The 10,357-nt window shown below is 33.3% G+C and overlaps 1 protein-coding gene across 1 annotated transcript; it reads right to left on the reverse strand.

The window, feature by feature from the left end:
* Window positions 1-8,901: 8,901 nt before the first annotated feature.
* LOC132293771 (major allergen Pru ar 1-like) lies at window positions 8,902-9,707 on the reverse strand. Its single transcript, XM_059791387.1, has one exon. It carries the CDS (start codon window positions 9,583-9,585, stop codon window positions 9,103-9,105), a length of 483 nt encoding a protein of 160 aa, XP_059647370.1. The 5' UTR covers window positions 9,586-9,707; the 3' UTR covers window positions 8,902-9,102.
* Window positions 9,708-10,357: the final 650 nt, after the last annotated feature.

Genomic DNA, 10,357 nt, shown 5'->3' on the forward strand with positions numbered 1-10,357 from the left:
TGTCATTCTATCTTATGCCTTTTTCAATTCAAGCACTAAATTCAATTCTCAAGGCAAGATATTCTTTGAAGGAGTTAACACTACTTACCTTATCTTCAAGTGTGATGATCTTACTGTTGAGATCTGAGATAATTAAAGCGCTTTCAAAAGCATTTCTTTTTCCTTTATCAATTTATTTTCTTAGATCTTCATTCTTTTCTTTTGCTTGAATAAACTCCTTTGCTAACTTATTGACAGCCAATTTGACTTCAATAGTTTTTTTGAACATCTTTTTCAATTTTTCTTCATCCTTTTCATCCTCTTGAAATTGTTCATCACAAACTTCATTGGCTTCATCATTGGAGATGTCAGAATTAGACAAAGAAACAACATGAAGACCTTTTTCAAGAAAAGTAACATAAGAAAAATCATTGCAATCATCATAAGGAGATTCATTATCACTAGAACCAGGATTTTTAGAAATAAAAACTTTCATTGCTTTCCCTTTATTCTTATCCTTCTGATCTTTCTTAAGACTATCACAGATATTGGCTGCGTGACCTTTGCCACCACAATTCTAGCAAGTGAATTTAGTTTCGTTTGACTTTTCTACTTTTTTTTCATTTATTCTTAATTGTGACCCCATGTCAAAATTTTAAGGATTGGCCCCATTGTCATTCCTTCTCCTCTGTTATCTTTGCAAAAACTGATTAAATTGCCTTTAGATACAAGCAACATCATCATCAGAATTGTCATCGACAGAATTATCAACTTGTGTTGATTTTAAAGCAAGATTTTTTTCCTTCTGATTTAGATCAAAATTCTGTATCTCAAAATTTTTTATTGAACCTACAACTTTATCTACATTAGAAATAGACAAATCCCAATGTTCAGTGATAGTTTATACCCTTATTTGAAATATTTTCGGTAAAGACCTTAAGATTTTCGTATCACTAACTATTTTGCCTAAGTGACGCAGTTCAGAAATAATTTCAGGAATACTAGAATAAAAATTAGAAAATGATTAATCTTCTTTCGTCATAATGTTCCCAAAGTTATGAGATAGCATTTGAATTTTAGACAACTTCACTTTTGAAGTCCCTTCATTAGTAACCTGCAAAATATCCCAAGCATTTTTAGCAATTTTACAATCAGAAATTCTAGCATATTTAGATGGAACAATATAATTTATAATTGCATATAAGGATTTTCCATTTGCATCATTACACTCAGTTTCAATAGCAGTAAAGGTAAAAGCATCTTTAAAGACTTCAGTTACTTTACCATCCACAATTTTTTCTTCTGTAGGTGGTGTATAACCTGATTCAACTATAGCCCAAGTTTTACCTCCTGAATTTTGCAAATAGGCTCTCATCTTAGATTTTCAAAAATTATAATTGTTTCCTTCAAATAAAGGACTACATTGATTAGATCTACCTTCTTTCAAAGCATAATACATGATGAAAACAAATTTTTGAAAAATAATCAAAACTTGTCACAAGGATCAACTCAATTTGTAGAGATTGTCTCTGATACTAATTTGTGAGTTGTGCAACGGAAGATTACTTGAGTAGAAAGTTTTATATTTTATAAATAGATCTGTGTTTTTCTAACTTTTAGTTATTTTAGCAATTAATTAATTAATCTCATACAAGATAAAATAAAGTAAAGTAATAGAGTTAGAGATGACACCAAAATTTTTAGCGAGGAAACACCAATTGGTAAAATAGACCAACTGTTTATGTGGGAAAAACCTAGTGGACTGTGCAGTCCAAAGTAAACTGATCCACTATATTTGAAACAAAGTGCAATGGACTTTAACTTAGGCTCACACCCTATCGTTATACCAAACACCAATTGTTGATAATCTTCTGGCTTTGCGATGTCCCGTCCAACAGCTCTTGACCTCAGGCTTACTCTTAATCTCTGTAGAAGGATTACTGGTAAATCAAACAACACTCATCGAATGCTTTGACCCTTTTAAAGTGTGATCGATCGTTTCACCTCTGTTCTACAAGATATGAACTTAATGTAGAAGAAGTAGATCTACTTTTTTTGATCGTCATAGATGTAAGACTTTGATCACGATCAAGATTTGAACAACACTCTAAACTCACTCTTGTATTTATGAGTGTGGTCTAGAAAGAAAGGCAGAAAAATTAACTTTGATTTTTTGCAAAAATATCTCTCTAATAGGCTTTTAAGAAATCTGAAATTGTAGTGTAAAAGCCGTATCAGCATAGACAAAACTCAAGGTTTATATAGAATTTTCAAAAACCTAGATATGCATAGGAAAATATAATTTTCGTGCATAAGACTTTTGGTAGTATTCTAAACCAAATAGGAAGAAGAATTAGAACAGGAAACTAAGTTATCAAATTCTGTTGAATACCTTAAACCGGTTCAAGAATGGCTGAACTGGTTCGAGATGGCCAATTAAAATTCAAAGCAATTGTTTGATGCTTAACTGGTTCGAAAAATACCTAAACTGGTTCAAGATGGCTAGTCTTGAACTTTTGAAGGTCCGGCACCTATTTTTCTAACCTATACCAATAATGAGAAGTGTCCAAATCTCAAAACTCATCTTCCTAATGTGTTGTTCATTCCTTTTCCGTATATTTTAATATATTGATCCTGAACAACTTTCCAATTCCGTAGCCGATCTCGATCTTGAATTTTAAACTTTAAATTACAACTTGATCGAACTTATTTTGACATCAAAATTTGCCAATTAAAAAATTTATATCTCACATTGAGAAACTTATTTTATGTAGTACACTAATTTTGAATTTTTCATTCAATTGAATCATAAATCATACATGGTGGTAAAATACCATCAATTTCAGACATTAGGAGATGAAGTTTATTGAAGTAGAATATGAAATTTAAATTACACTCTTCTATATATGTCTCATTGGCTATATATATATATATATATTTCTTATTTGTAGGTTCACATTTGTGGATCTCACAGATACATTTCAACTCTATATACCTTAACTAGTTGATACATAGACAGAGATAATGACAGTAAGATTGGTTAATTTTATGAAGTACTACTGTTACTAAGAAAACTCTATTAAACCGCAATTTTGTTAAATTAGTAATACAATTGCATTAAACAGTATTAGTACTAAATAAATTTAAAAAGTGTTTTGAGTTGTGAAAAGTCCTTTATAAAATGTGTACCAAGCATCTTACAAGCTTTTTACTGGGAGAAATTTATTATGTTTCTATTGATAACAATGGTTTTATAAACATTTTTTGGACTTTGTAAAAGAATGAGTAAAATTGTCTTTATATAAAATAAAAAAAAAAAGTTATAAATTGTCTAAAGAAAAAGAGTTACTAAAATTTGGAACCTGTACTAAAAACCAATTTTTTTTTTTCCCCATTTTGGAAAAAAATTCGTAACATTCAATTTGGTAGGAGTTGAGAAGCTTGACAAATATGCACGTAATTTTGGGACACTCTCTGCATAAAAGAAAATATTGTTTACATGATTGAACATCATTTCGGAGTAAAATTAGAGCGTTTCAATATAATTTTAGTGGATTTAATTAGCCGATTCTTAAATTTTTCTAATTCTGAGTGATATTTTTGTAACGGATGAGGGAAATAATGTATACAGTCTGTGACCTCATAATGGCGTAAACCTTATTATTGCACTAATGATCAACTTCGAAATACATTCTGGTTATGTTCCACTATATGAAATTGAAGTCTTGGAACAATATTTGATATAATTGAAGAAAAATTTAGTTCAAAATTATAAAAATTTAAACTAAATTTTCTCCAATTTTAAAACTCTAACCCACGAAACCGAACATACCTTTATAGTTGTAAACTTGTGTCAAAAAAGCTAGTGGGAACTCACCTTGTTGGTATATTCGTGTTACTAATGAAAGAAAGTGTTTTAATGACTCGGTCATTTCATCCCTTTTCCTTTTTTCCTGAAATTTTACGAATAAATTTTTTCCGTTTAATTTCCTTTTTCGAATTCTGTTTCTCGTCACCTGGTGTCATCTTGAGTGCTTGGAAATGGTTTTCGAGACTCTTTTGTTCAAATTGACAACTTGCTTTAAGGACCGAGTCATTTCTGTATTTTCACTTTTTGGATACTATTCACTTTTCGTCTTTTTCCCTATTTTGTCTTTTTCCCATTTGTCACTTTTTGGCATAACCTTACTTTTCATGCTCGGAGTTGGTTTTTGACTTCACATATCGTCGTTTTATGTGGTTTCCATGAAATATGTATGTTTACTTTTGTAGTAAAGTACTCTAGTTGGTCCTGGTGTCCGTAAGGGTATGAATGCATAGTTTTTTAGAATCTTTTTCTTTTCTTGGGCTGTTTTTTATAAATATTTTTTGAAGATATTTTATTTCAGGGATTTTTCAGAAAATATTTTTGGAAGATATTTTCATTCTGGGTTATTAGTGCAGTTAACCCTTTTTGGAGGGGCCATTATGTAATTAACAAAAGTTATTGCAAAATACCTCGTTTTGAGCCTGGATCCATGTACAGGATTCATTTTCATATTTTCTCAAGTCTTGTACTCTTAGAATTTCCTTCTGGTCATTTTTCTCCAATTTCAGGGTTTTTTTGGCCTCGGTTACAACCGAACTTGTTTAGGGCATATCTCTCTGCTCGAGACTCGGTTTTCGATGCCATTTCTTCTGTTATTCATATTTTCTCATTTTGGTTCTTTTTGGTTCACGGAGTTTTGCCGTTTGAGCACGTCTGCTCAAATTCCACTTTTCCGGACACAGCGGGCCCTTCCGGGGCACTTTTAGGGTTTTCCTATAAATAGAATGTCTTAAAGTGAAAAGTCACTTTTTCATCATCTTCCTTCCTCTCTTGGCCGGCAGCCATGGTAGCCAAGGGCTGCCACCTTCTCTTTCCTCCTTTGAAGCTCTTCCTTCGTATAAAACGTCATAGTGCCTTAGTGTTTTGTGTTCGCCTTGACGGCGCGCACCTTTCCCCCTTATTAGAACCCATTTCTGACCATTTTGTGAGTTTGGGTTTGAAGTCAAGTTGTGATTTTCATGGGACTTCCTTGGCGTTAATGATCATCGTGTTGCCCCCGATAGAACCCCGAAGTATCGTTGGATTCGGAGCACTTTTCTTTCGGTGGGGATTTGAGATTTCCATCTGAAATTGAGGTAGGGAGTGTTATAGGTTATTATTTTTGTTGTCTTGCAAGCTATTGATATTTATGCAACTTAATTACATGTTTTGGCATCAAATCTAGAAATTTCATTATTTATTTTTCTTGTATGAGATTTGATTTTCCCGGTTGATTATACCTTGGTTTGAACATGTGGTATGGAATTATATTACCCCTTGATATGTTCATTGACATATATTAAATTGAAAGTATTTGAACTAGTATTAAAGATTTTAATTAATATTTTTCTAGAATGAAAATTTAATTCATATGGTCTTATCTAGCTTGAAATCAATGTGTGATTTTATATTATGTTAGGCCCTAGCATGCTCTTCAACATAGGTGAATTTGAGAGTAATTGGAGATGTTTTGAAATCTAGTAATAATTAATTAATTAGATTAATTAATTTTATTCCAAGTGCACTATTCACTCTATTAGATTTTCGACTTCATTTTATTGATGTACATGCCATATACTTTCATATATATTAAATCAGGAATATTTGATTAGGTTTTGAAACCTTGCATTTAATTATTTTCTAGTATTAAAGTTTAATACTCATGGCCGTATCTTGTATGGAATTCACTTGTATCATGTTTTTAAATCAAGTCTTGACATGTTGTATAACATATATTAATTTGAGATCATTTGGATAGGTTTTAAGACTTACATTTATTTATTTCCTTTATATGGAACTTAATTCACAATGTTATGTCTTGGATGAAATGAACTTGTAACTTGATATTGAACTTGTCCATGACATGATCCTTGACATAATTTGCTCGTAGAATGTTGGACTTGCCTTGTAATCTTGAGAACTTAATCCCTTAAGTAGATTAAATTCCCTTTTATGCTTCAATTGAGTTAATCATGCCTTGATTTTGAATCCTTGTTAATCTCATGAATCGGACTTGTATTACATGTATTTTTATCTTTTTATCACGTATCACGACCCCTTGTAACTTGGTTTCATTAATGTAATTAATGGACTTATACGATTGTCTTGGAATGGTTTAATAACTCATGTGTTGCTTACTAAATAATTGAATCATTAATCTTATACTTGTGATATATTTACATCAATGGATTTCATGTGCTATATATCTTGGTTCTAGTCTATATAGATGCACACTATGATTTCTTGACATTTCACATGCCATAATAATTGAGAACTAGGGCATGACTTATGTGTTCCAAAATCTTGGTTGTGCATGAAATGTGGTTAATGCATTACTTGTATCTCGATACACTCTTGGTTGCACAACTTGTTGATTTTAGAACTTGGGATATCAATCAAGATTTGACATGGCTAAGACTTGGTTTTAGTACGGGAGATAGAGAGCTCCTTACAACATAGTGCGCACTAGAGGAAGATACCCATGGGTTAGTAGCCCTAAAGTGATCCCAAGAGTACATTTTAATCCGGGCGATATCCGAGTACCCAAATTGGTTGATTTCACTCTTTAAATTTCAAGTTGCTATTCCTTAAGATTTAAAACTTGTTGTGTTATGTGTAATGCCCAAATCTTGTTAATTGCATAGATATTATGCCGTGTCCTTATTTTCATGTATTATTCCTATCGTGTTAATTGGAATGCTCCAATCATGTTAATTGTATTGATAATGTAATTTATATCAACTTATATCGAAGTACCCCTCTTGTCGTGCTGTATAGATTATTCCAAACCTTGCTTAACTGTGTTGATAATGCAATTCATGTTGATCTACATTCAAGTATCCTTCCATCATGTTCGTTGGATTATTCAAACCTTGATTCGTTTCATATATGTATATGTATCATATTTCTTATTGATTACACTCTAAGGTAGCTTGGGATGCTCCCTGAGTCTCATTTTGACATAGACGTTAGGTGGCATGAGCCTTTAATATGTTTCACCTTAAGGTGATATAATTGTATAATGCTAGGTCGATGCATGCTCATTTCCTACGAGTAGATTTATGTTACTCACCCCGAAGTTACTGGGTTTTTGTTTCAAATATGAAGACTTGGTCTATGATGCTCATCATACTTTGGATAACTTGTAGCTTTTAAGTTTCCATTTCATGCAAATGTTAGCATGAAATGTCATTTTGTAGCCTTGTATATCGAAACTTGTATTCTTTGATTCCATATGTGTAATGTGTATATAAGTACACTATTTTCAATACATTTAACATATATGAGTTGAGGCCAGAGGCCAATGACATGTATCATGTATTCTATACACTTCGTTTTCAAGGTTTACTATGGAAATATTGAAAAATGTTAAGTCTTTGCTTCGCCATGTTTGTATCGAGCGTGGGAATTCTATTCTTTTTCTTTCGTAGAGTCTCTATGATCATGCATGACGTGTGGCCAAGGGCCAAACACCATTTTGTTCTAGGTTTCATAGTTTGGTTTCATTTATTGTATTTTTAGGCATTTTTGGCCGTTGAGAGGTTATATTTTGCATTGAGGATATTTTGAAGCAGCGGACCGTTGGAATGCGTCTTAAATGTCTTTTTACATTTGCGTGCATGTCCACTTTTCACAAAACTCTTAAGTTTCAACTTTTGACCTATTTTGCGATTTTATGAATTTTTATGAAAAATTCATGCATTGAGGTATCATTTTAAGTTCCTCTTATTTTAGCATATTTTGGATGCTTGCATAAGGCTAGGGAATGTTTTCAAACTTGTTTGGAATATGTAGAATGCATGTATAGCTTTAGAGATGGACCAAGCACCTCACACACACATTGCAACAGCTTTTTCTGCTGCAGCAGATGTGTCGGTCAGGTGATGAGGATCCATCAGGCAGCTGACAAGGCCCTTGAGACCATTCCAATAGCCTTTTATTGAAAAACATCATTTTGGCCAGCTGATCATTGGGGTTCGGTCGGCTGATGATTGATTTTTGACCGGCTAACCCTTGCCATCGGTCGACCGATCCTCCCTAGGACTTTCCCTTTTCAGTTTCTTTTGGACGGTTTCCTTGCACCGATTTCAGAAGGTCATATCTCACTTGTTTCAATTCCAAATCAGGTCATTCTTGATTCTAATTTCGAGAGCTCGAAGTTAGCTTTCGAATGGTACCAACCACTCATCAAAACTCCATCTATAGTGTGAGTTATTCCAGTTTTAGTGAGATAAGTTGGTGTAACTCTTAAGCGGAGGAGGCCACTTTGTTTTAATTTCATATCTTTTCCGTTTGGACTCAGAATCAGGCGATTCTTGAGTCCAACTTTGTTCATTTTTCATTTCGTTGTCTTTCTAATGGTGTGCAAGGTGGCACCCATTTTAGTGTGAAATGACCACTTTACCCTTAGTTCATTTCTTTTCGGGTTTGGCATTCTTGCTTCATTGCTTGGCTCATTTGAGTTTCGTGGCTTCATGAGGAGTTATCTTGGTGCCTTAGGGATGACGTACATCTCTTGAGGCCATCTTGCTTCTTTTGCTTCCGCATTTTGGATTCGTTATCGAGTTATCTTTTCATTCATCACAGGACACACTAGGTTGAAAAATCCAGGGTCGTTACAAGTGTGATGTAAGGTTGACCCATTATTTTCAAATTAGTCATGTTTTACCTCTCAGGTAAGTGCATTGAAAAATCAAACAATTAGATTCTCTTTCATTTAGAATAGGTCCCTTAAGAAAAGTGGACTTCATATTAATGGTTTCAATATTAATAGACTACTCTAATTATTACCGACTCTAATGTTATCCATAGTATCTCAATCCAAAATGAATTGGCAGGTCAATGAAGAAAAAATCAACTCGAAAAACATGAATTCTTCAATTTTATTAAATAGTACAAACAACTGGTTGATAGCAATCTTAATGGAGCTTTTTCCCCTTATTCAAAGCCGAAGGCAGTTTTTGTAAGCCACAAATAATAGAAAACCACACCTATAAGTAACAATACAAAGGCACGCCCATGAGACCGTATATCTCACTATACAGATTAAGTTGTATTTAGTTGTAGGCATCAGGATTTGCCAAGAGATATGCCTCAACAGCCTTGAACATTCCCAAAGCCTTTTCTTTGCCACCCTTGATTTGGTCCTCTGTGATCCCAACTTCACCTTTGGTGTGGTATTTGCTACTGTTCTTGCATACAGATCCTCCATCAGACGAAACTTCGATCTTGATCTCGTAAGAGATTTTTTCAAGTACACCCATCAGAGCATCACCTTCGATGATGCTATAACTATAGACAAAGTTCTCTTTGTCAAGCCCATCAACTTGGTGTTTGACACTCTTGAATTGGCTGCCTTCGCCAAAAGAGATGACCTTCACAGTCCCGACTCCTCCATCACCTTGGATAATTTCAACACTCTTAATTGCTTGTGGCAAGATCTTGGGAATGAGGTTGTCAGCGTCAAGGACAAAAGCCTTGAACATCTTGGCTGCCGGGATTGAAGAGGTAACCTCCATATCATAACTGATAACACCCATGATATTGAAATTTGAGTGAAGGAAGAAGAGAAATAAACTATCAAGGATTGATTAATTGGCTTGTAGAGAGGTTTTGGGGTGAGGGAAATGAGAGACCTCAAGTTGGTATTTATAGACTGAGCTTTTGGCTAGTATTATTACAATTGAAAATATCCCGTACTTGTTATCCCCTTAAAATGAGAATACATGTGAAAAAGTAAAACTGCGTGGACCTTATAATAAGTGAAAGCCTTGAATTTTCAAATTTGGGATGCCAAGAATTCTATGCACTGAAATAAATTAATAATTTGTATCTAACAACCTGATATGGAGTCCATAAAGTTATATTTAAATGGTTTCTAGATTTCACGAAGTCAATACATGCAACCACTGGATTACAGTTGGTCAAATTTGACCTCTAAATTGGCTTTATTCGATTGATTATGTATTTTAGTGTTTGTGATCGATTTTCCAGCATGGCTTTATGTGTCAACTTCTAATATGTAATTAGAAATTACATTATAATAAATTATTCAAAAATATTGTACCATTTAGATATTAAAAAATTCTTAGCATACGCGCGGATTTGAATTCTATATCTATTCCATCCGTATTTTGTGTCAAATGGATATTTTCAGTTGTAATAATACCACGAAACTTTAGGCTCAGTCTATGAATACCTGCTTCAGGTCTCTCATTTTCCTCGTACCAAAACTTCTCTACCGCATGAGGTCAAGTAGATATCTTTTGGGATAATTTAAAAAATAGTAAGTATTGGGGATACTATTTAAAA

The sequence above is a fragment of the Cornus florida genome, unplaced genomic scaffold (assembly GCF_030987335.1).
Source record: "Cornus florida cultivar Cherokee Brave unplaced genomic scaffold, ASM3098733v1 CherokeeBrave_3.0.0_Hap2_Chr01, whole genome shotgun sequence".
NCBI classification, from domain to species: Eukaryota; Viridiplantae; Streptophyta; class Magnoliopsida; order Cornales; family Cornaceae; genus Cornus; species Cornus florida.

Bases quoted from the DNA above. Each gene is read 5' to 3' on its own strand.
- LOC132293771 (XM_059791387.1), bottom strand. From the start codon at position 9,585: ATGGGTGTTATCAGTTATGATATGGAGGTTACCTCTTCAATCCCGGCA.